The following is a 24,146-nucleotide window of genomic DNA, read 5'->3' as shown; positions in this document are numbered from 1 at the left end:
GCAGTTCTTTTTAAATTTCTATTGAAATCTTTTGTAACTTTATAAATGTACTTTTGAAAGGTATAGTGTTATGCCAAATCACAGTAGATATTGGCAGTATATTTTTTTTAGTATATATTTTTGCTCATAATTATGGAGTGAATGAAGAAGTCATTTTGAGGTGTTGACTGTGATGTTTATCGCTGCTGTTGTGATCTGCCAGCATGTAGTGAGGAGCAGCAGGAGGTGGACACAAGAACAGCAGTACCAGCCATGGAGGCTCCGCCCACTAAAACTTCAACCCCTGTCACCTGTGCCTAGGTACGAGCAGCTTTGCCTTTTACTTTTAGAATATGCATCACTCAGACCTTTGCTTGTTCATTTGTGCACAGAACTAATTGGTCTCTCTGTCTTTCTGTTTCCTCGTTTCTGTAACCCTCAGTGATATAGAGATCTCCAGGGCACAGACTCCCAAACCCATATCCCAGCTGGCTCAGGAGATTGGGCTGCTTCCAGAGGAGCTGGAGGCCTATGGAAACACCAAAGCCAAAGTCCATTTGTCCCTTCTCAACCGCCTCCAACATCAGCCTAACGGCAAATATGTCCTGGTGGCAGGGTGTGACATCAGTTTTAAATTCTGTCATTGAAGTTAAATTCATGTCATATTATTTATCTAAGGGTGTGTTTACACTTGGAAGGTTTGGTTTGATTAAACTGATTGTTCTGTTAACACAGTTCATTTGGATATATGTGAACACTGCCTTCCGAACCTCTGTGTGCACCAATCAAGCAGACAGAAAACACAATACAACCCCAACACATCTAAACGAACCAAAAGCAATCTCATCTTGTCATTGGAGCTTAGTTACCCATTACAGTTCGGTACAGGTGTTCCTGGCACTGTTTTGACTACTTTGGATATTTCATAAGCTCTTAGTTAGTTTTAAGCTGGTAACATGACCAACATATGTACACCCATGGAGCGAGCGCATTCAGTCTGACACACAGCGTTGTTTTGGATGTTTTGGTAGTTTCCCTAAGTTGTCTAATCAGGTTATCATCTTGTACTTGTCTTGTTTTGTATCTTTAGATTCAGTGTTAAAAGTGACAGTGTGTACACTAAACAAACCAGGAATAAATTAAACCGAAATTAAATGAGATATCCGTACCAAAGCAATAATACAAATCTTAATTAAATGAAAACTGTATTGACTTAATTTGTTAAACAGGTTTTAATCAGTAAAAGACAATGGGAGATGAATTGATGACCATTATAGTAGCACTGCAAGAACCTTAATAAGAAAAAAATGTAAAGGTTAAAAGCATTTAAGGAAAACTTCAGGTCAAGTTTTCACGCTCACTTCTGTGTGCACATTTGTACTCTGCTTCCAAATTCCTAGAGAGAGTGAATGGCGGGCCCAGGGATCTTATCTACTACTGGCTCTTGAGCCCACCAGGAGCCTCCCTTTCATCCGTGTGTGTGAAGCGTGGCTCAGTCAGCTCCAAATGGGGGCCCAGGGTCTCTTTCATGTGTTTGGGGAATCCGCAGACCCCTGGCTTTATCAGCAGCCCCTCTCTCCCTTAACTCTCCTTCTTTAAGTCACATTCTTTGTTCTGCGTACAGATGCTGTGAAGCAGCACTGCCCTCCCCACCCAGCTTACCCTATTACTGTCAGCCACTGGCATGCCTTTGCTGCTCTGCCAAAAGAGCTGCTTCACAAAGACTGAGCGAGAGGGAGGGAGGATGCTGATGGAGCAGTCTAATGTAGTGAGATCAGAGGGAAAACGGAAATGAGGAAGGCAGATAGATGTATAGTAACAACCTTCTCCCTGTGAATGTGGGAAAGCATGTGTTGATAATGTTTTTGATCTGTGTTTTTCAGTATAACTCCCACTCCTCTGGGTGAAGGGAAGAGTACAGTGACCATAGGTCTTGTCCAGGCCCTCTCCGCTCATCTTAAGCTCAACTCTTTCGCTTGCCTGCGACAGCCTTCCCAGGGCCCAACGTTTGGTGTCAAAGGTGTGTTTTTGTGTGCTTGCTTTACTTTAGTTTGATATCGTAGCACATGGATAACAGTTACTACTATAACAACATTTCATGGTATCACCGATACACTTCCTGAAGGTTGCACTGTAACGCAGGTTTTATAATTAAGCAACATTTTAAGATGCTCTGATTTTTAAGGCACTGTATCTTGTCCTTTGTAGAGTAGGCAATTCCAGAATGCCCTGCATTGAGTTCAGTAAAATAAATTCAAGATGGCTAAATAAAATGAAATGAATGGAAATAAAATATAATTCGAATTTATTGTAAATATACAAAAAAAATGTAATGTAAGGGGATTTTCAAAATTGAATCAAATAAATGTAATTGATGTAATTTTATATTAAATTCTACATATTTATATATGTATGTGGAATATCATGTCATTAGCTTAGTAACATAATTTAAATGAATTGCAATAGTTTGTTGTGCAAACTGCTATTTGTTTGGTGCTCGAAGTTGCTGCCCGTTTAGTACACAGCAGGGCAGTTCCCTAGATTTAGGATCAGAGCTTATGTCAGACATATTGTCTTGTGTTTTCATTGCTGTGTGTTTTGTCTCCCTGCAGGAGGAGCGGCGGGTGGAGGATATGCACAGGTCATTCCTATGGAGGAGGTGAGTGACTACAGACATCCTGTCTCCTGTTATCACAAAGCCCTTTCCCTTAGTATGCCACAAGTGATGACAGCCCTTAAAAGAAACTCACACAGCCGTTGAGACCGAGTAAAATAAAGCACAATGTCTAAAACTCAGTCAAAATAGATTTTTCGAATTTAGTTTTATTTTTATTACCGGTAAATATCAGCATATTAATTTCAAAGTGTAAAAGGAAATATAACGTAATTTGGAATTTTTGGTTTTATAATACGTCCATGTTTTGCTTTAATAACAGCATGGATGGAAATAATGAGACTTTTTATCTGTAGCTTTATATTTTGAAGTTTTGAATCTCATATTTTCTCTGTTATGTTAGACTTTTGGACAACACTGAATGTGTTTGTGTGTGTGTGTGTGTGTGTGTGTGAGCAGATACTGTCTTTATCAGAAGCTTCAGAAAACAGCTTACTCACTCTTACTCTCACTATTTTTTCCCCCTTCAGTTTAATCTCCACCTGACAGGAGACATCCACGCTATAACAGCAGCCAATAATCTAGTGGCGGCAGCTATCGATGCCCGCATTCTCCATGAAGCTACTCAATCAGACAGGGTAAACAACTGCAATCAGAATGTTTTTCTTTTCACACAGGACAGTCTCCCTGTGATTTAATATTATGATTCATCAGCAGTTAGTCAGTAGCTGCATCATTAAAGAGAATTGTTTCTGGTTCTGTACAAGTCTGTAATTGAATATTTATCACATCCTAATGCTTTATTCTGCTTTAAGTTGTTTTGTGTCTTTCAGGCCCTGTACAGCAGACTAGTGCCATCTGTTAACGGTGTGAGATGCTTCTCTCCTATACAGATGGCTCGCCTACAGGTGAGTCTGGACAAGATCTTTGTACCTCTGACCTTTTTAACTTTTATAATGCCATCATCATTTGACACAGAAGTTTTTTTTAATGCTTGTATTTTAATGCTTTGTCATTTCGTCACATTTTATTTTAATGCATCCCCTTTTATCACACACATACAAGAATCCCCTTTTTTCCATTGAAGATCCAGGGCTTCTATTTTTTAAAAAGCCTAATTTTAAATATCTATTTAATATGCCAAATAAATTAATTTATCAGGTTAAAACTATATATATGAAAAATGACATCCCTATCTTTAATCCTTTTCCCGATAAACGGGAACTCTGTAAAACATTCCCCTCTTAAGACTTTAAGAGACAATGTGGACAATGGGGAGGTTACAAATGTTGAGAAGAACTGCACTAGAACTTTGGAAGCAGTACATCAGATAACCAACAGGGGTCCTCAGGCAGCTACTAACAATTCTTTCTTATAAAGCTGTAATTCACAGCAAGTCTCAGCATTCACAAGTTTAGCCCTTCACTTCTTTTTTTTCTTTCTTTTTTTAAAATATTTTATAAAGTAAACAAGTCAAGTGTTGTGTTATGTTGACTGTGACAGATAAGCTGAAACAGGCAAAGTCAGTAAATTTACAAGAGAACAGACTGTACAGTACCTATTAAAGGCCAAAACCTACTGCAGAAATGAAAATGCTTTAAGTATGAATGAACCACATAAATATGAATGAACCAGTTTTCATAATAATAATCACTGCACTTGTGTCTGTCTCTTCCTCACCTGTGTTTTCAGCGTCTTGGAATAAACAAAACTGACCCCAGTGACCTCACACCAGAAGAGGTCAGGGCGTTTGTCCGTCTTGACCTTGACCCTGAGAAGGTCACATGGCAGAGAGGTAGGATCTTGTGCAATGTAGATTGCTTTACTGTTCTGCATATGGCATGTTCTTTAAAAAAATTGCTCAATGCTTGATAAGTCACAGAAAGAAATGTAGAGATTGTGGTACAGGATATGTGATGCATAAGACAGGGAGCTGAAGCATGCAGTATGACACAATATGTGGTCATTGGAATGCTATTGCCACATTTAACTCTTCTGTTTTAAAATGACTAGCGGGACAGCACCATAAACTAGCCATGTCATTACATATGAGAGCCTGGAAGGGATACCAAATGTAGACCTTCTGCTTTTGGTTATGGTGCAGTGCTGTCTGATAGCTGCGATCACTGGGGGACGAGATTCAGCTGGATTGGGGTGTTTCCCGTTTTACTCATGGCCACCTGGGAACATCTGCTGCCTTTAGCCCTACATTCAGAAGAGTGCTGCAGTAACTGATGGGATATTTACTCTGTCGGTTCAAAAGTGCACATTAAGATGAGGAGCCTGGAATATTAAAAACAGCTTTACATCTCTCTCCTGCTGCGAATCATTGTGTGCGTGTGTGTGTGTGTGCGTCTGAGAAGGTTTGGCAATTCTGTACAAAAAGTTGAGATTCATAAATCTACGGTTTTAACCATTAGGGTTTTCCATGGTCCATTATGGGAAGATATCATTGTGAATAATGATCCTCAGACTACATTATCATGGTCTTTTTTTACTTTATTAATCACTCTTCAGATGAAACATTTGGGCTGTGCTGTATGTTATGCTGTAGTTCATGTACGCTGTGTTGTCACAGATGGATGAATTGAAACCGATACACAAGAGGGATACGAGAGACAGCTAGAAAGCAGACTAAACCACTGTTGTAATTTTTGTTGCGCCCGTGACATGTTTAAAATGAGACTTCTAATAATTGTTCTGCTTTTCCATGAGAAAATACCAGAGGGTTTGAATTCTTTCCCCTGCAACTTCTTGGCCCTTAGGGAGTTGTGTTTGTGTCTCATACTGCACCCTCCTACATTCAGCTTGGCTGCAAGAAAAAAAAAACTAAAAGTCTTAGAGGAATGCATGCTTATTGCAAGGTTATGGTTTGGCCTGGCACCCATGCCTCTGGGTCTCTTTAGGTCATTGGTTTTTGGGATTCATTAGATTGCCTCATACATCTTCTAACAGTGACTGCAAAATCTGTCCAGCTTGCAGCATTCAGCATCCAGCTGAGTTCCCTCATGACTGGATTCTCTTCAGAAGTTGTTTTCAGACACAGCACTTTGACGCTTGAGCAGATAGAACAAGCCAAACAATGTGATTTTATATAAAAAAAAAAAAATCTTGAAATCTATCAATTACAAAAGGTTTAAAATGCTTTGTTTCTTTCATTATTAAGAAAGGTTAGAGTAAAAATTCCCCCATATATGAGAATTGTCATTATTTTGTTGAAACTGTTCAATTGCTCTGTTGATCTTGTTCACAAAACAGGCCTGGATAATTTGTTCACCAATCATACTAATCTGGTTGTAGAGATCAATTTACCATCGTAATGATCTGGATGTAGTAGTTGCATGGAGGACTGAGAGTAACACTTAAAATAAAGGCAAAATTTCCCCAATAACTGAGCCGTTTTTTTTTTTTTTTTGATGGACTAACAGTAAAATAAAAGCATCTGACTAATGGACAAAAAAAAAGGAATTGGCAAGTGGCAAAAGAAAAACTACTGGAATTTAAAAAAAAATCTTTAAAATGCCATTTAAATGCCAAATGTGCTTCTAAAATGATTTATTAATTTACTATTTTACTCTTTTAATATATATATTTTGAAAACAAAAGAAAATAGACAAAATGTAAGTTTTGAATGTCTGTTTAATGTTATTTATTTCCCTTTTATGTTTGAATTGAGAAACTGATAACTTATTTTAAAGAGTCACTCTCAGTCCTCTGTACATTGAAGATGATCAGTGAATAGTGAGACAAATCATAATGGTTCAAGCTACTTGGAATATAGTGCACCAATCATGTTGACTGCTTTTCTGGGTCTTTCACTGTATTTAATTTTATAGCTTGAAAGCTTTTTTCCACATTTGTTGTAATTGTTTGGAAATGAGTGACAAGTACATCCTTAATTTCTCCTTATGTGTTTTAATGGAAGAAAGAAAGTCAAACAGGTTTGGAATGACATGAGAATGCGTAAATAAGAGAACTATTTATTTTTGGGTGAACTATCCTAAGGTAGAAGCAGAGGCTTCATTCTGGTTTCACTCTTAACCTTTGTTTTCCTGTTTCAAATAGTTGTTGATACCAATGACAGATTTCTGCGCAAGATCACTGTTGGTCAGGCCAACACAGAAAAAGGCCATGCTCGCCAGGTATGTGCTTCATATTTCTGATTCAGTTAACCAACAGTCAAATTTGTAGTGTAGAAGTTTTGTCACTTTTCCTCGATGACTATATATCTCTCTTTCTCTATTCCCTCTCTGACCTTTCTGTCTATTTCCCTTAGCTGGAATCTGTTAAGTCTTGCAGTATGTCAGCGGCTGTCAGAAATAATGACTTTTAAACCAAATCAGGCAGATAACAGTGTGCACCTTAATGGGAAACAGTCCCATTAAAATCAAATGTTTTATAAAAGGTGTTACTGCGCACACATTGTAGCAAACCCTTTGAGCTGGTCAATCATGTGCTTATGTTTGTCTCCCTCCCACTGTACCAAAACCACTGAAATGTCCATTACAGCCTAGTATTGTGTTCTTGAACAATATAATATACAGTGTGTGCATTTTGTAAAGACAGTAAGAGTGTGTGTGTGTGTGTGTGTGTGTGTGTTTGTGTGTGTGTGTGTGTGTGTGTGTGTGTGTGAAATGTTAAAAAAGCACTTAAGCGTGTTACTTCATGCATTGCAAACCTTGACTTGGTATCATCTAAGCAATTAGTGCTGTAGATGCAGTTAAATGGAAAGTAATATTGACACAAGTGGTGTGTATTAAGTGGCCCATCTCTCCTCATAGGGCATCTGGCCACCACTCCCAGCTGTTTTATTGGGGGAGTATTTATTAGCTGAGAGTTAAACCAGGACAGCTCATTTTTACTCCAGCTGGGGTTGTCTTTGACACATGTGGTAGCAGTTTACTGTATGTGATAAAGAACCAGACTTGGCAGATGTTGCGTGCGTGTGTATCTGACAAATCTCTCCACTCTCTTTATCATGATGTCTTATTTTGTTAAAAGAAATCACCTAAATCATCATGGTGAAGTGTTTGTGTGCTGGTCAATATGTGATTTTCCCCTCTCGTTCTTACAGACCCAGTTTGATATTGCGGTGGCCAGTGAGATCATGGCTATCCTTGCTCTAACTGATGGACTGGCTGATATGCGAGCAAGGCTGGGACGTATGGTTGTGGGCAGCAGCAGAAACGGCCAGCCGATCACTGCAGATGACTTGGTGTGTGTTTGTGTGTGTGTGTGTGTGTGTGTGTGTGTGAGAGAGAGAGAGAGAGAGAGCACAATTAACTACCTATAAATTGATCACAAAGTCACAGAAATGAATGCTGTTCTTTTGAAATTTCTATTCATCAAAAAATCGTAAAAAAAAGTGTTGTTGTTTACAAAAAAAAAATCAGGAGCCACTGTTTTCAGCTCAAAATTTTAGCAATCGCTGCTTAAAAATCAACTTTGCCATCAAAGGAAAAATTAGCATTTTGAAATGTTATAATAGAAAACAATTATTTTAAATTGATAATGGTTAATAATATTACTGTTTTTGCTGTATGTTTTGCTCATTTCAAAAACATTGCAAAAAAAAAAAAATCTTACTATGTATATAAACAATGATTACTAAGTTTAATTAAAATATAATCATAATATTCATAGGTTTCAAAAACAGCATTGTAAATTGAAAATATTTTAAATATTTTAAATATTGTGAACATAGAATTATATATTGCATAGGGTTAGAATTACGTGAATAAAAACACTAAGTTAAATGTAAATGATGTGTATTAAACGTACACTGTAAGCAATGTGATGAAAAAAACATGATATTTATCACAAATCACCAGTCAAAATGTCATGGCTATGCAAAAGCCTACCATAGAAAGATTCAACAACTGCTATGAACGATATACTTTGACATTTCTTTGCTCTTTCTCAGGGTGTAACCGGGGCTTTGGCAGTCCTCATGAAAGATGCTATCAAACCCACACTGATGCAGACACTGGAGGTGAGACCTCTTCCCTGTTCCTGTACCGCAAACACTCAGTATCTTTTACACAGTCATTCGCTTGTGTGCTATTTTTCTTATTCTTTCTCCGACACATGCACACATAACTGTCCTATCTTGATGGAAACTCCCAAACTTGATACTCTCAGCGTTGGTGAAGTGATAGGATATTCGAGGCATGGCAACAAAAACACACACTCATACAGTAACGCATGCACATCTGGTTTTGGTTTTGGCTCAGTGGGAGTTTGTCTCTGTCTTTCACTGTCACACCCTGAACACCACGAGAAAACTGGAAATGAGAAATTGACTAGTGAAAAGCCTGATTGTTGGAATGCCTTTCATCTCTATGACTTTAAACATGCTAATGACTAGTGATTGATTTTTGGTTTGTACATGCGTATGTTTTTGCGTGTGAGATGCATAGAAGTTGCATGTTTGTAGAGAGGGCCACAGAATTGCTTTTTGAAACCTTTCCTGTCTGGTTTCCTGTTTCTCTTGTGAGGAGGAATTGTATCAGAACGAACAAGGCAGCAAAGGGTTGTGGGAAAACTGTATTCTGTTTGCATGGTGTTATAATGTCCCTGCTGGGATTGGGATATGAGCGAGGAACTGTGTGAATGTCTGAACAAGAGGACATGCATGTGTTCAAAGATGGATGTAAACATGTTTGATAAAGACTAAAGATTTGTAAAGAGTGTTAGGAGAAATTATGTCTCCAGTGTGTGTATGATGTTAGCTGCAATTCAGGGACCAAATTGTCCCCAGAAGTCGTATGATCGTAAAAACCATCCTTTAGACATTAAAGGACTTTGCAGTTATCTTTTCACTTCTATAAAAATGTGAAGAGTATTCTTTCATGGGTAGGGTTAGTCTTTAATATCCACAATCTTTATATATATATAAAAAAACTATACTCTTATTTGGATTTGCTTGGCCAAGCAAACCACTTGTTTGTGTCATGCAACAAATAAATAAATAAGTCAACTAAATATATATGTTGACCATATCAAAATCCTGGTGTCAGTATTTGTTTTTTTAAAGACATTAGTACTTTTATTCAGGAATGATGCATTACATTTATTAAAAGGAACAGTAAAGACGTTTACATTGTTGCATAAAGTTTGTTTTTCAAATAAAATCTCTTCGTTTGATTTAATTAAAGAGTCCTTAAAATGTGTTATAGTCAGCTTTGTCATCACAGGAAAAAAATTACATTTTAAAACATAAGCTACAAAACAGCTACATTTTTGATCAAATAAATGTACTCTTGGTAAGCATAAAAAGCCTTTAAAAGGGGATGTATTCATCAAACATATTAATACATCTGTGTATTGGCTTTGTGATACATTTCAGAACTATTAATAAAGTTATTATAACTGTTAATAAGAATAATCAAATACATTTGTAGCTTATGTACTAGTTAAAAAATGGAAGTCGTATAGAGTCAATAACTAGATAACCTGGACAAACGTCAAAATAAGATGAACATTTTGCCTATTAAATAAGCATAAGCACCCTGTTGCCATCTACTATGCACACTTGGTATTTCCTGTTTTCTAACTTTCCCGGCATTGGCATGTTAAATCTCTTCTCTTTTCCACAGTTACAGGGCAAAAGGCTCCAATCTTTCTTTTTAAATATATATTATAGTTTTTTTATTTCTTTCCCTCCACAGTCATGCATAAAGACCATCACTTGTGCTTTTTTTGGGCTTGTTTGACAGGCTGCCAGATACGTCCATTTTGTGAGCAAATTTGATGCTGTAAATTGATTTATTGAATTCTTTTGCAGATGAATGTTATTTGATGATCTTCTGAACTGATTAATTAGGTCTGAAATTTTAAACCTGTGAAACCTATTTAGGTTATAATGAGCTGCACATTGTCAAAATCAGTGTCCAGTTAATGTTTATCAGATTTCATAACTTTCATATGATGGTTCATAAGGCCTCTAGATCAAAACATCAAGTAAATACATAACTTACTACTCTTTTGTCCAACAGCTTAAAATAAAAATATAGTGATGTGGACTATACATGAATCTACATTACTAACTAAATACCAAAACACAAACTAATCTTTTTGATTAAATGAAATGATCAATAAATCTCTGGCAGGCTTGTGTAGCTAATAAGGTCATGTCTCAAAATGAGCTTGGTTCATTTCACTTCTCACTAATTTTTTTGCTCTTTAAAGTCTTAAAGGTGATGTTAATGTAGAATATTTAGTATATATCAGCACCTGTAAAAGGTAGTAAAAGTAGGATGCTGGGATGCAGTGATAAAATTTTAAATAAATAAAGGAAGGTGGTCTCTTTCCAACTCATGGAGCTCTTTTTTTTTTTGCATCCCTTTCCTGAAATTAAATGACTTCACCATCACGTCTTTCTTTGTTTTGTATGTTGTCCCTTTTCCATTTTCCTGCACTCTCTCCTTCCGGTCCCTTAAGCTGCTAGTGTCACTTTTCAGTGTTTAGGAAGTTACAGAGTACCACAGGGTCATCAGCTCAAAACTCATATTCACATTCACAGAGCTTTAAATGCTTTCTGGCTTATGATGATGAAACAGACTTTCCAGACCCATTTAACATTTATTGTTGTTGAATATACAATGGTCCTAACATATAAAATCTTAACCATGTAACGTTTTAAGCAAAATACTCAGGCATGTAGATTGACTACTAAAAGGGTTAGTTCACCCCAAAATGAAAATTAGCCCATAAAGTACACAACTTTTTTTCTTTCAGACCAATCCAGTCAGTTATAAAAAACCAAAAAAGACAAAAAACACTCTTTGATCTTTCATGCTGTTTAATGGCACCCAGCAGGTGTTGCAGTGCATCAGTCCAAACGAAGTTAAATAAAAAGCGCCCATCCACATGTCTCAGGGGGGTGAACAAAGGCCTCCTGTAGCGAATCAATGCCTTTTTGTAAGTGTAATAATCACTTGAATCTAGTTTGCGCCAAGAGTTGTACACTGAAGCGGGCGGATGACGTATGAGGCCAGTGTTGCACATGTGCTGGTGAGTCTCGTGAAAACCAGTGTTTGTTAACAGGAGCAAAGGAATCCAAGTTTCCTTACTTTAGCAAAGGAAAACCAGTCTCCTCTTGGCTTATATCAAAATGATGTGAGACACTTTTTATTAAGGGTAGGTGCTTTTTATTTAACTTCTTTTGGATTGATGCAGGCAACACTGAGTGAGCTTGAAAGATCAAAGACAATTTTTAATGTAACTCTGACTAGATTTGTCTGAAAGAAGAACGTCATCTACAACTAGGATGACATAAGGGCGAGTAGTTTTTGGGCTAATTTTCAGTTTTGGGTAAACTAAATCTTTAAACCCTACGTCTTGTATTATTAGTCACCAGCTCTTAATTAAACATTTCTACAGTATTTTCAGGTAATCTTGAGGCACACCTGTTAATGTGTGTTATTTTGAAATGCAGGTGGTGTGCACTGATATTGTTTATGTCTTTGTCATGTCAGGGCACTCCAGTGTTTGTGCATGCTGGACCTTTCGCAAACATCGCCCATGGAAACTCCTCTGTCTTGGCAGACAAGTTGGCTCTTAAACTAGTTGGAGAAGAGGGTTATGTTGGTGAGTGCACACACATACAGTATATCCACACACACAAACAAACAAACACATTCAGTCGCACACCTGCATCTTTTTATAGTCACACACATTCATTGACCAGAGACAAAGGCCATGTTAAAATAAAAAGACTCCTGTTAACAAATATATTTTGATACCACCCCTCCCCACCACTACCACAGAATCCTGTCATGCTTGAACCCCAAAATGCCTGTTTATAATACATTTGTTACATCTTGTTCTAGAAAAAAGCCTTTTAAAATTTAGATTTCATCTATAAACTTATTTTACCCAATGCAGTCCTGTTTTTAAACCTTTAATTTAATATAATTGCATTTATTTTTATGTAGTTGTGATGTATATATCATTGAAAATGTTAAAGAATTTGTAAAACATTACTGTTAAGTATTTTTTTTTCTTTTGTTTTTAAAGAGTTATGTTTGATATTTGATCAAAACAGTTGAACGGTTTAACAAAACAGTTGAACAATACAGTAATATGAAAGCTGAATTTTTCTGCTTCATTAATCCCGTCTTCATTGTCGCACGATCTTACAGAAATTTTGATAGGTTGATTTGGAGTTTAAGAAACATTTCTTAATAATATCAGTGTTGAAAACACTTAATTTGTTTGTGAAAACCATGATACATTTTTTGAGGAAATTTTATTTCACCTTAAAAACAAAAATCAAACATTTCTTTAAAAAACAATATTTTCCAAATGTTTAAATAGGGTCCAGTTTTGATTCACATGTAGCAACTTGCATCAGGCTATTTTCTAGACTTAAATGTTATACTAAGTGGTAGGACTAAGTGGCTAATTGCCTAGTGGTATGAATTGCTATTTCGCTGAACTCTGGAGGAGGAAAAGCTGGTTTAATTTAACCATTTATAGCTTTGGTTATGTAACGTGACAATTTAGTTTATTTGTTTTTAAAGCTGAACCAAACTAGTCTTCTGAGTCTTCAGCACACCTGAACATACGTGCCTTACAGAACACACACACACACACTATCTTCCCATCTCTCCTTCACTTTATTACTTCCTCTCTCCATTTCTCACTCATTCCTTTGCTATTCTCTATCTCTCCCCTGCTCCGCAACATGCCCCAGACACTAAAAGAATGCTGGGAATGGCGGAGGCCCTGTGGTCCACACTAAGAACGGTGTAAGCTTCACCCCCTCATTTAAGGACAAGCTGAGATGTGTAAACCCAATGAAAACACTGCCTACCAAACCAGGCAAAGCTGTGTCGAGTTACCGCCTCTAGAATTTCAGTGCTTTTTCCTACGGCTGAGTTTCTGCCAGTGTGTAAATAGTAAATTCTTCTAGAAGAGCTGCATGGTTAAACTAAATAAAACCCAAATCACAATATGGCGTACTGAGATTATCAAATTGAAAAGGCTGCAATTTAATTAAACGTATGTGATGCATGATGAGTTGAGATGTACATAAAAACTCAGTGCCGATAAACACTACTGTTTTAATATTTTACTGGATTTTTTTTTTTTTTTACAACGAAACATTAAAACAGTAATGTTTCTAATTGGAATGTTTTACTAATTATCATCACCATTAAGTCTTATTACAATTGTATTTTTTGTATTTTTTTATTTTTTAGGTTTTTTATAAACCCTGTAAACTTTACAAGAGGCCCCTCTGTGGAGCACAGTATGAAATGAATTGTTTGTTTTATCACATTGCGAAAGACACGCAGATGGGTCTTGTTCTTGAATTCAGAGAAGTCCATATTAGACTTGGAGTATCAGCCTCAACTAACAGTAGGAATGCTGGGAGTTGCTGATTTTTGCAAAATATTAGTGAAGGAGGGCGACGTGTATGCATTACCTGATGCCAAGGTATGTGTGTTATGTAGTGTTTTTGCTGTGGGTGAGAGATAGGACGCTGGCTATCAGCTGATTATACACAACAGATCCACTTCACAGAACCACGGCACACAAGCCTCAGACTGATAGATGGTCTGATAGTTCTCTGAAAGTTCCTGAAGGGCAATAACATACTCCCCACCTCACATTCCCTTTGTAAATCTGTACCTGACTGGTGTGTGGGTGACCCGAGGCCTGGTGTTGTACACTCATATACGGGTGGGGTGGGTCAGTTTATTACAGCACCTGGTCGTCTCAAGGTCATGAGTACTGCCTCCAGGATAACACACTGATTCCATGGTTTTTGCCTGTTTCACACACATGCATAAGTGAAATAACTGCAACAGCAGGCTTGTGTTGTGCTTTAATGGGGGTTTCTTCTGTGACACAAAATGATTTCTTAGTTACTAAAATAAATTTATACAGTATTATACAGATTTATAGGATGAATTTGCACCGTCTTCCTTCCTTTCTAAACCTACCTTCCTTGCTTCCTTCCTTTCCTTCCTAAATATTAATTGCTTTCTTCCTAAACTTTCGTCCTTCTTTCTTTCTTTCCTATCTAAACATTCCCTCTTTATCTTTTTTTTTCCCTTTCTATGGACTCTTTCCTTGTTACTTGCCTTTCTACTTTCCGGGGGCAGTCATGGCCTAATGGGTAGAGTTGAAACCTGAAGGTTGTGGGTTTGAGTCTCATGTCCGGCAGGAATTGTCGGTGGGTGGAGTGAATGTATAGTGCTCTCTTCCACTCTCACTACCATGACTGAAATGAGACCCTTGAGCAAGGCACTGAACCCCCAACTGCTCTCCGGGTGATGCAGCAATATGGCTGCCCACTGCTCCGGGTGTGTGTGTGTGTGTGTGTACACTGCTGTGTGGGTGCACTTGGATGGGTTAAATGCAGAGCACAAACTCTGAGTATGGGTCACCGTACTTGGGCACACATCACTTCACTCACTTACTTTCACTTTTCCTTCTTTCCTTACTTTGCAGTTTTGCCTTTCTTCCTTCCTGCCCAGAGCTGCGCCAATGTTGTCACCCTGGACATGCTATCAATGCAAAAGCATTAGATTTCTTAAATTCTGTCTAAATGCTTAAATATTTCCATCATATGGTAATTGAATTACATGAAGTTAACTGTAAGTGATCAAGAGCTGATGCGTGTGTGACTGAACAAAATGCTTACCTTCAGAAGATTATTTCCATTCAAATCCAAGTGCCTGACCACCACACACACACACACACACACACACACAAACATGTAGAGCCTCAGAAAATATGCCAGACCTCTCTGGTGGAAAGAACAACATTACCCTTCCCATTACCTCCTGCTCCAAAAGCCTGGGAAGTAGCACAGGAAGCTCGCAGGGTTCTGGGAAAAATGGATACATGGAAATACTCCACACATGCTTACTGTTCAATGACACACACACATTAATACAGACTAGTTCAAACACAAAGAGTTGATATCTCTCATTCATAAAACAAATAAAACTTGAAGGGGAAAGGAAAACAATTGAAATTGAAAACATCTTAACAAAACGGTTTGAGATGATCATGTTTTCTACACCACTGTCAGCACTTGAACACAATGTTCCATTGATCACTCATTCATGTCCGCAGTAACACATACGGAGAGGACTTGCATGCTCGCTCTTAATATGGTTGTGATTTATTGTCTAACTGTAGGTTGCTTTTATTCTTACTTGTGAGAAAGCATGTGTGTGTTATGTGCTCTTATCCGGCTCTATGCAATAATAATAAGGGAATGATACAGAATATTTGTTTACATCTGTATCTTGCACAAAAGAGCAGTTTTTATTTGAAGATTCTTATTTGCAAAAGTTCTCAACAATTTCTTAATTTCTTTCTCCGTCCCTGCTCAGTGACGGAGGCTGGCTTTGGTGCTGACATTGGCATGGAGAAGTTCTTCAACATTAAGTGTCGGACGTCTGGGCTCACACCTGATGTTGTGGTGCTGGTAGCCACAGTTCGGGCTCTGAAGATGCATGGAGGTGGACCAAATGTAAGTGTGTGTGCTGCTGTGTGTACACTCACATAATCTTTAACATGCCTGACATTTATATGCCAAATACATTTCAACTTTCTGAATATACTGCATATTTGTTTAGGTTACAGCTGGTGTACCACTGCCTAAAGAATATATCAGTGAGGTAAGCAATTTCTTACTTCAAATTACCATATTTGTAGGGTGAATGATTTGTTAATTTAATTCTAGTAAGAACAAGATGTTTTTTTGCACTTGTGTACTATCCTGCTCCAACAATAAGTGGCGATGTTGCTCCCCAACGACAGAATGAAAATAAAGAGGGTTGGAAGGAGGTAGGGAAGTAAATGAATGAGTGTCTGCCTCACCTCACTCAGGCAAAGGCCCAGAGCACATCATCTCCACCCCCTCCAGTTCCCTGTTTCCCTCCCAAATGTGGTTTGTGTTATTCAATTAACAGGGTAAATACAATGTGTGTTGTTGAAGCTAAAGACACGGAGGCATAATGGGAGTTGTTGTCTAAGAAATACCATACCTGCTTTTCATCAGTCTCTCTAAAGCAACCCCAGCTGAGAAAATAACTCAAGTGATTAAGCTAATTGTGCGGTTCTGTAATGAGGAACAGAAAGCACTGAAGCTTTGGATAGCTATTCTCTGAGACTGGTGTGATCATTTTCCTCTGGAAAGCTCAGCTGGTGCTTGAATGTTTTTTTTATTTAAAATCGTATTTGTTAAATATTAATGACATTCAAGCCTGCAATTGAGACTTTTTATTATTATTGAAATGTCCATGTTTACCTTTTTCTATCAGAATTTGCAGCTGGTTGCAGATGGCTGTTGTAACCTAAAGAAACAGATTCAGATCGCTCATCTCTTTGGAGTCCCTGTGGTCGTTGCTCTGAATGTCTTCAAGTAAGAATAGGTCTATCTGCAACATGCATTTTCTTCCAAAAACATGAGGTTTGAAAATTTTGGCTTATTAAACAATTTATAAATAGCAATGGTTGACGTAAAGCAGAGTAATAAGAGTGTGTGAGAAAGCGTGTGATCAAAAACGCCAACAGATGGTGTCCAAATTGAGCTTATTTGTAAGTGCGTCTTTCCAGTATGTCTGGAAGTTATTTTTTCCCCCCTACTTTTTGATTAATGACCATATTTAGCCAAAGTGTTGTGTTTGCCGTGTGACATTTCTCTTTCTGTGAAGGACTGACACTCAAGCAGAGATCGACATGGTGTGTCGCATCGCAGAGGCTTCTGGGGCTTCAGCTGCTGTGCAGTGTCATCATTGGTCCAGAGGTGGACGGGGCTCTGTGGAGCTGGCACATGCAGTGAAGGAAGTTGCATCTCAAAAGAACCATTTCCAGTTCCTCTACAATCTCCAGGTGATGCCAGACACAATTATTTGTGAAAATAATACTTTAAATATTAATAAAGCAAACATTGAACTTAGGTAACATGTGAATCCCCACTGAGACAGAGCAAATAGTCTCTGATGGATGGTTTAAACATGATTGTATCTTGTACAATGAGCTGTACAAGTGTTGCTCCTAGTGTGTATATGTCAGGTTAAGATGGGGCTGGGGGGGATGTAAGGTCATCAGCTGGTTTGGGTTAACCTAAGTGAGCTTAGAGGTTGTGACTTTGATTAATTGATGCTATGAAAGGTGTGTTAATCTCTGCTCTTTGCTCTAGCTTGCCTCTATTATCCTTTTAGAGGTCTGGACACTTGCTTCTCTACAGAGAACTGCCTGGGGGGATTTTATGACCACCAGATAGGTGGAAGCTAAAGCAACCTCACAAATGATGCACTATACACTATGCACTCATATACTATTTACTTATGCACAATTTACTCATTCATGTAGTGTATTTTATATATGGTAATTTTGTCATTTATAATTGGAGTCTGATAGCTCCTCCCCCTTCTTTACGTAACCGAAGCTGTGGCAGTTGAGTGCATGAAGTGTCCAATGTTCTACTATTAATGGTTTTGGTTATTTTAGTGCATCATCCGGGTATTTAAAGTGCACTTTTTATTTTTGGAATTTTCAGTGTGATTTGGGACGCACCTTAAGTTTTACTGCAAAAAAAAAAAAAAAGTTAAATTGTTTGAATGATTTATTATTTTTTTCCCATATATTTTTTCTCTCTTGACTTGTTAAGTAAGCCCTGTGTGTTTTTTTTTATTTATTTGTATATTTTTTTAACAGGATCCTATTGTAGAGAAAATTCGGACTATTGCACAGAAGGTTTATGGTGCTGATGATATTGAGCTTTCACCTGAGGCTCAAGCTAAGATAGACTACTACAATCAGCAGGTGAGAAGGGCTGTACATTGCCACCGAACTTAACAAATGCATGTACAATTTTGATATTTGAGCTTTTTTATTTTAATCTTAAAGGTAATGTAAATATTTTCAAACTTTTTTTATTTACATGCTCCAATATAACATAAAAAAATTATATATCTTTATATACAAGAAGATAGTTTTGAATGGATTCATTGAAACTGGTGATTTGAACTGATTCATTGAAATCCACCAACTCTATCAAACAGTGTCAAATTTTAATGCTTGTATTTGTTTACCAGTTTTAAGTTTCACCATCTTCTAATGTTTGATGTTGGTAGAAAATGTGTTTTATGAGCTGTGTGCTCAATTATATCAAATGGTTAGATAATCTTGGCCCAACGGGTTTGAATTGAATCCTGTGAAGCAGTGCATCTCACAACATAACAGCTAACGGATGTCAAGAGATGTGCTTGTCCTGGTGGATATTAACAGTCTGTAAATCTCTCACAGGGTTTTGGTGCTCTTCCCATCTGCATGGCTAAGACCCACCTGTCTCTCTCTCATATGCCGGAGAAAAAAGGTGTTCCCACTGGTTTTATCCTGCCAATCAGAGACATTCGTGCCAGCATCGGGGCAGGGTTTATCTACCCTTTAGTTGGAACTGTAAGTAATTATCCTCAAAATCTGATGTAAGATCATCTTATTACATTCTTTTCCTTTCTGTCTACATGTACATAATTTCCTTCCTGATATATTTGATGGCTTAAACCTATTTGAAGCCATCCACTACCTCTTCATATTACTTTCTTTTATTATTTCCTTTGCTTGTAGGTGAATGTTTCAGTTACTAATAGGATCCAGGATTAGGGTTGAGCCTGTGATCTATGACCTTGTTAGGGCTTTTAAAAACAGCACTCATGCCAAATTCCTTTGCCTTCCTTTTTTTACTCTCTAAAAGCCAATATTGCTTGGCCTAAGGAAGATATAAAATGTTTGGTCAAGGTAGTTTTCATTTAATGACAAGTCTACTTGATTCTCAGTTTGGATTCATGATTAAATCTGTGAGACAGTTTGATTAAGCCCTGAGAAAACAGAGCTTAGAGCATGTGTGGTTTTTTGGAGGTCAACTTTTGAATGACCCATGCTTTTCTGAGTGTGCGCATATTTTTGGTTTTCATTAAGATACTCTGTCCCTGGATTTTCCCCCGATGTTTTCTCGACTTTCTTCCTAAACCCAGCTGGTTCACCTTAGGAACCGCCATTCCAATCAGACTTCCCACATCGGGGTATATAAAACAAGACTCTTTATTCTCCCGTTCTGTTTGTACATTTTAAAGCTATCAATTCAAAACATTTATAAACATGTATGAACTCTGAAGTTTGAAATCTATTGGTTTGATAGGTTAAAAAAAGTTAAATGTGATTATTTTGATTTGATCACATCCCATCTAACTGGATTTTGTGCCCCAGTTTGATCAAGTATTGAAGCCAGTATTTCTGGCTTTTGTATGTTTTGCTGGCTGGGTGAGGTTTAGGGAAGGAAGCTCATTTCCGGGTTGAGAGTGAGGTCCTGGCTGCAGTGTGGGGTCAGGGTCGGGGTGAGGTGTCTGTTGTGCGGCATGCTGGGAGATGGGTGACTGTGACCCAGCCCGTCCGGTCTGACCACCGCTCTGTCCGCTTTCATCTCCATGGGCCTGCTGCGGGACACACGGCCAGCGCTCATGACCTCTCACCTCCAACCCGTCTCAGAGTTTACTGCCAGTGCTTTGAACTTCGGTGTAATCTCTTCATTTCTATCTGCTCTTCTGGTTTTCTTTATTTCTTTCCTCAAATCTAGTTCTTTTGCTTGCTTAATTGTAATACAGTCAGATGTTAAGGAGGTAGTGCTGTTTACCATTGCAGAGGTCAATGTTATTATACAATTAAAACATATTGCAGTTTTTATTTATTTATTTATTTTTTTTACTGCAGTTTTTTCAAAATATCAATAAAACATATAAAGTTTTGAAAATGTATTCCATGGCCCATAAAGTAATAAAATGAAAAATCATCCTGTTGTGTTTTAAGGAAAAAGATTACGATCATCAGTTACCATGCAATAAAGTCTGGAAAGAGATTAATTAATACTTAGTTATTATTTTTGAACTATTTGTTAAATGTTCAGGGTCGGTACCATTTTTAAATTGCTTTTGAAAGAAGCCTCTTAAAGAAGCCTCCAGTATTAATTTGATCAAAGTTACAGTAAAAACAGTAATGTTGTAAACAGTAATTGTGATTTGTGAAATATTACACATTTAAAATAATGTTTGTTGTTTTTTATTCGAATATATTTTTATATTGAATATATTTGAATATAAGTTCCAGTTTTCACTATTAACAAACCATTAACTGTGACTTTTGCTGCTTATTAATACTGTACTTAGTAAGGTAGTTGTTAAGTTTATATTTTGGGGAGATTTAGGGATGTAGAATGTGTGCCTTTAAATTAAAGTACTAATAAACAGCCAATATGTTAATAATAGGCATGCTAAGCAACTAGTTAATAGTGAGAATTGGTTCCTTATACTAAAGGGTTACCTGTAATTGATTATATGATAGCAAAGGTCAAATTTCTCTAAAGGGCTTGTTTTTATTTATTTATTTTTTTCCAGATACTAAAAAGATTTAATTATTTTATGAACCGAATCTTTGCTGTCTCTCAGTCATAGTTAACTGTGGGGCTCAGGCTACAAGACAGGTGTGTGTTATTATGCCCGTTTCTTTCAAGGGCAGACCCCGAGGGACAAAGCAGTCATGGGGGGCTACAGAAGGAAGTAACTGATGTCATGCACCAGATATGCTAGGGAGGGGGTCAGCCAGAGAACAATGGGACTCTATATTAGCTTCCATTCAGCTCAGGAAATTTATTGCCCAAATCCGTGTCTGCTGTAAGCTGCACAATGAATTCCTGATGATACTGCTGGAAGGCGTATGGTGTTTTGGCAACCTGACCACCATGCTGACATGAGCACATGTCAACTGCAGACTGGTGCGAAGAGCATGTTCAGTAGAAAGTATAAACCGACACAATGGTCTGCGGTTAGGAAAACATGGCCCATTTGAACCAAGTGTTCAAATGAATCAAGTTCCCATTTGTTCTTGAACATTGACTATGTAATGGAGTATTGTGTATGGAAATAATTGTGGGAATTTCTTGGCTTAATTTAGAATAGCAACTAGATTTTCTGTTTATTTGCATGGCAATGCTCCTATGACGGCACAAAGTGAACTCTTTAACCGAAGGGAAAAAACTGTTGAAAGTTCACTTTGAGTGCAGATTTGTATCCTGGTCAATTATTGAATCCCTTGTATGTTTTTTTTAGCACAGAAGACATCTAAACACCACACAGCCAAGCAGATGACCTTTTAAGTGTATTTGCTGAGACAGTGTTGCATCTGTCTCAGAGATAGGGGAGAGTTGGAGCTTCAACCTGACCAATCTGTGTTCAGTCTCGTGTGCTTTTAACAACAGTTGAAATTGCTATGTATTTTCGACCCTGTGCCATAATGGTACTTAAGCAAATTGGAAGAAAGTGCAACTAATTGGTAAGAAAATACCCCAAATTTGAATCATTTGGATTTAAGTCCCAAACCTGTTTGAAATTCTTGGGGTCGTATGGAATTGACCAATCCAATCTTTGGAGATTTACCTATTAGTTGAGCCGCATGGTGATGTCATGCTCTGGATCATAACTTTTTTTCAGTTTGCCAACTTGGTTTTTCTTTTTTCATTACAAAAAAATATGAAAAACTAAAAAACTGGTCAGATTTTGTTCAACTGGTTGACCTTATCTTTCTATAAGGTACTTAATTTATTCCAATAAGACATTAAACAGCTCCTGGGTTGTCAATATTTCCTTAAAATATTTCAAGCTGTGGTTGCTGTGATGAAGTTTCTAAGAAAAGATGGGGAACGGAAGTCTCAATAAAAGGTTGGGATGAATGATGTCTTTTTTCATTCTCAGAAGTGCACGTGACCACAGAAAACAAAGGCAGGATCTTTATATTTGAGTTTTACATTCTGTGGGCAAGGTGAAATTGCTGAATAAACGACATGATTTCCTGTCTCTTTTCTTTGTCTTGGGTCGTTTTTTTTTTATTTTTTATGATAATTTAATTAAGATAATTGTACTTCTTTTGCCTGGGTCTCACATGTATGCCAGTCACTTGATTTTAATCTGTGGTATTTTTAAGGTTGTTCATTTCTCTTTTATATAATCGATTGGTTTGACCACTGAATCCAATTAAAATAATGACCTTTAAGTTTTCCTTAATCAATAAATCAATCCTAAGTCTGCATACTTTTTAAAACCGAGTGATTATTGATTGCTTATATACATTGACCTGTTAACATTTCTGTTTAATATTCTAAAACATTAAAATATTTAGACATCTTTACAATAGTAACAGACTAATTGAAACACTTGTTTATGTATCAGTTATAGTCCTTTAAGTACCAAATTTAATTCAACAAACCTCCAGTTCACTTTCTGACTCCATTACTGTGTGCTGTGATGTTATATTTGCGCACAAAATGTTTTGCATAATACAAATATTTATTGGCTATCATAAAGTTTCTTTTTCTTTCAGATGAGCACCATGCCAGGCTTGCCTACGCGACCCTGTTTCTACGACATTGACCTTGATCCTGTGACGGAGGAGATAAAAGGACTCTTCTGAGCACATTTCTGCAGTCACACACATGCTTTTGACCAGTAAGAACACATTGACAGTGCCAGAACAATGACTTTGTTTTTGTGCTTTGTTTATGCCACACAACAAAAAGATCAGATTTCTAAAATTTTCTCCTTTTTCTTGCTTTCCTCGTTTCTCAGGTGTTCCTCAGCATCTGTGTAGGCCTCCATTCATACGCTACTGATTACAGCTCATCCACGGTCTTCTAGCCATGAAACTATTGAGTGTTAAATCGACAAACATTCCTAATTTTGGTTTGCACAGGTTTTTTTTTTTTTAACCAAGTTTAACTCCTAAATGTTAGCTAGCTTTATGATTTTTGTATTTAGCAGTAACTTCTTATTTTGATTTGTTGGTTTCGAGAATTGAAGTGTGAAGTTTTAAGCTTTACATTTTGTTGCTGTTAACCCTTCTGTTTACATAGTGCTTTTGTGTTTACAACCGAATAACGCACAATTTTTTATAAAGCTAAAAATTCCATTAATGCTTTAATATTTCTATCTTAAATGTTTCAGATTACCTATGGAATATGGTAACAATATTCAAGCAAACTCCATGTCTTTTTATTTTATTTTATAACTAAATCTTGTTTAACAGTTTCAGTGGTATTGCCAAATATGCCAAAAATCTTAAATCGAAGGTGCTTTTTTTAGACACTACACAAAACAAAATTACAAGTGGGGTTAGTGGTTTGACGCCTTTTCTCTCTCTCTCTCTCTCTCTGATACAAATGACATAAATGTACAAGTGTTGCATAATCTCACTACCTGTGTATGCATGTGGGTACATGCCAGAAAGTCTTGTTTCAGACATTCCACTGTTATCTGTTTTGAGTCTAACTACTGTGTGCTACGTGAGTAAAGAAGAATTCCATTGACTGTTGCAACAGTTATGTATTCTTGAAAACCTGTATTTTTCCAGTATTATAGATTCTACAGTGAAAAAAAGGCAGTCAAAGAACAACATGACTGGCCAGACAAAAATAAAATTGTATTCCAATACTGGACATTGAAAATTGGATGGTTAACATTTTCATTCATTCATTTTA

At 37.1% G+C, this 24,146-nt stretch overlaps 1 protein-coding gene across 1 annotated transcript in view; it reads left to right on the top strand.

Annotated features, from left to right (window-relative positions):
• The window catches only part of mthfd1l (methylenetetrahydrofolate dehydrogenase (NADP+ dependent) 1 like), a 30,002-nt gene extending 5,886 nt beyond the window's left edge, over window positions 1-24,116 (top strand). The window contains exons 10-28 of the mRNA XM_026233355.1: window positions 203-300; window positions 422-595; window positions 1,863-1,999; window positions 2,592-2,638; window positions 3,124-3,231; window positions 3,427-3,501; window positions 4,286-4,388; window positions 6,659-6,735; window positions 7,668-7,808; window positions 8,517-8,585; window positions 12,073-12,184; window positions 15,952-16,091; window positions 16,198-16,239; window positions 16,885-16,985; window positions 17,278-17,455; window positions 18,284-18,391; window positions 18,875-19,027; window positions 22,994-23,118; window positions 23,239-24,116. Of these exons, the coding sequence (XP_026089140.1) occupies window positions 203-300; window positions 422-595; window positions 1,863-1,999; window positions 2,592-2,638; window positions 3,124-3,231; window positions 3,427-3,501; window positions 4,286-4,388; window positions 6,659-6,735; window positions 7,668-7,808; window positions 8,517-8,585; window positions 12,073-12,184; window positions 15,952-16,091; window positions 16,198-16,239; window positions 16,885-16,985; window positions 17,278-17,455; window positions 18,284-18,391; window positions 18,875-19,027; window positions 22,994-23,083 (1,953 nt within the window). The 3' untranslated portion in view covers window positions 23,084-23,118; window positions 23,239-24,116. The remainder of the gene's footprint in view (window positions 1-202; window positions 301-421; window positions 596-1,862; window positions 2,000-2,591; window positions 2,639-3,123; window positions 3,232-3,426; window positions 3,502-4,285; window positions 4,389-6,658; window positions 6,736-7,667; window positions 7,809-8,516; window positions 8,586-12,072; window positions 12,185-15,951; window positions 16,092-16,197; window positions 16,240-16,884; window positions 16,986-17,277; window positions 17,456-18,283; window positions 18,392-18,874; window positions 19,028-22,993; window positions 23,119-23,238) is intronic.
• The last annotated feature ends 30 nt before the right edge of the window (window positions 24,117-24,146 follow it).

The sequence above is a fragment of the Carassius auratus genome, chromosome 45, assembly GCF_003368295.1.
Source record: "Carassius auratus strain Wakin chromosome 45, ASM336829v1, whole genome shotgun sequence".
In the NCBI taxonomy this organism is placed as follows: domain Eukaryota; kingdom Metazoa; phylum Chordata; class Actinopteri; order Cypriniformes; family Cyprinidae; genus Carassius; species Carassius auratus.
Note: the sequence above shows the minus strand (reverse complement) of the source record. Positions and strands in the feature narration are given on the sequence as shown.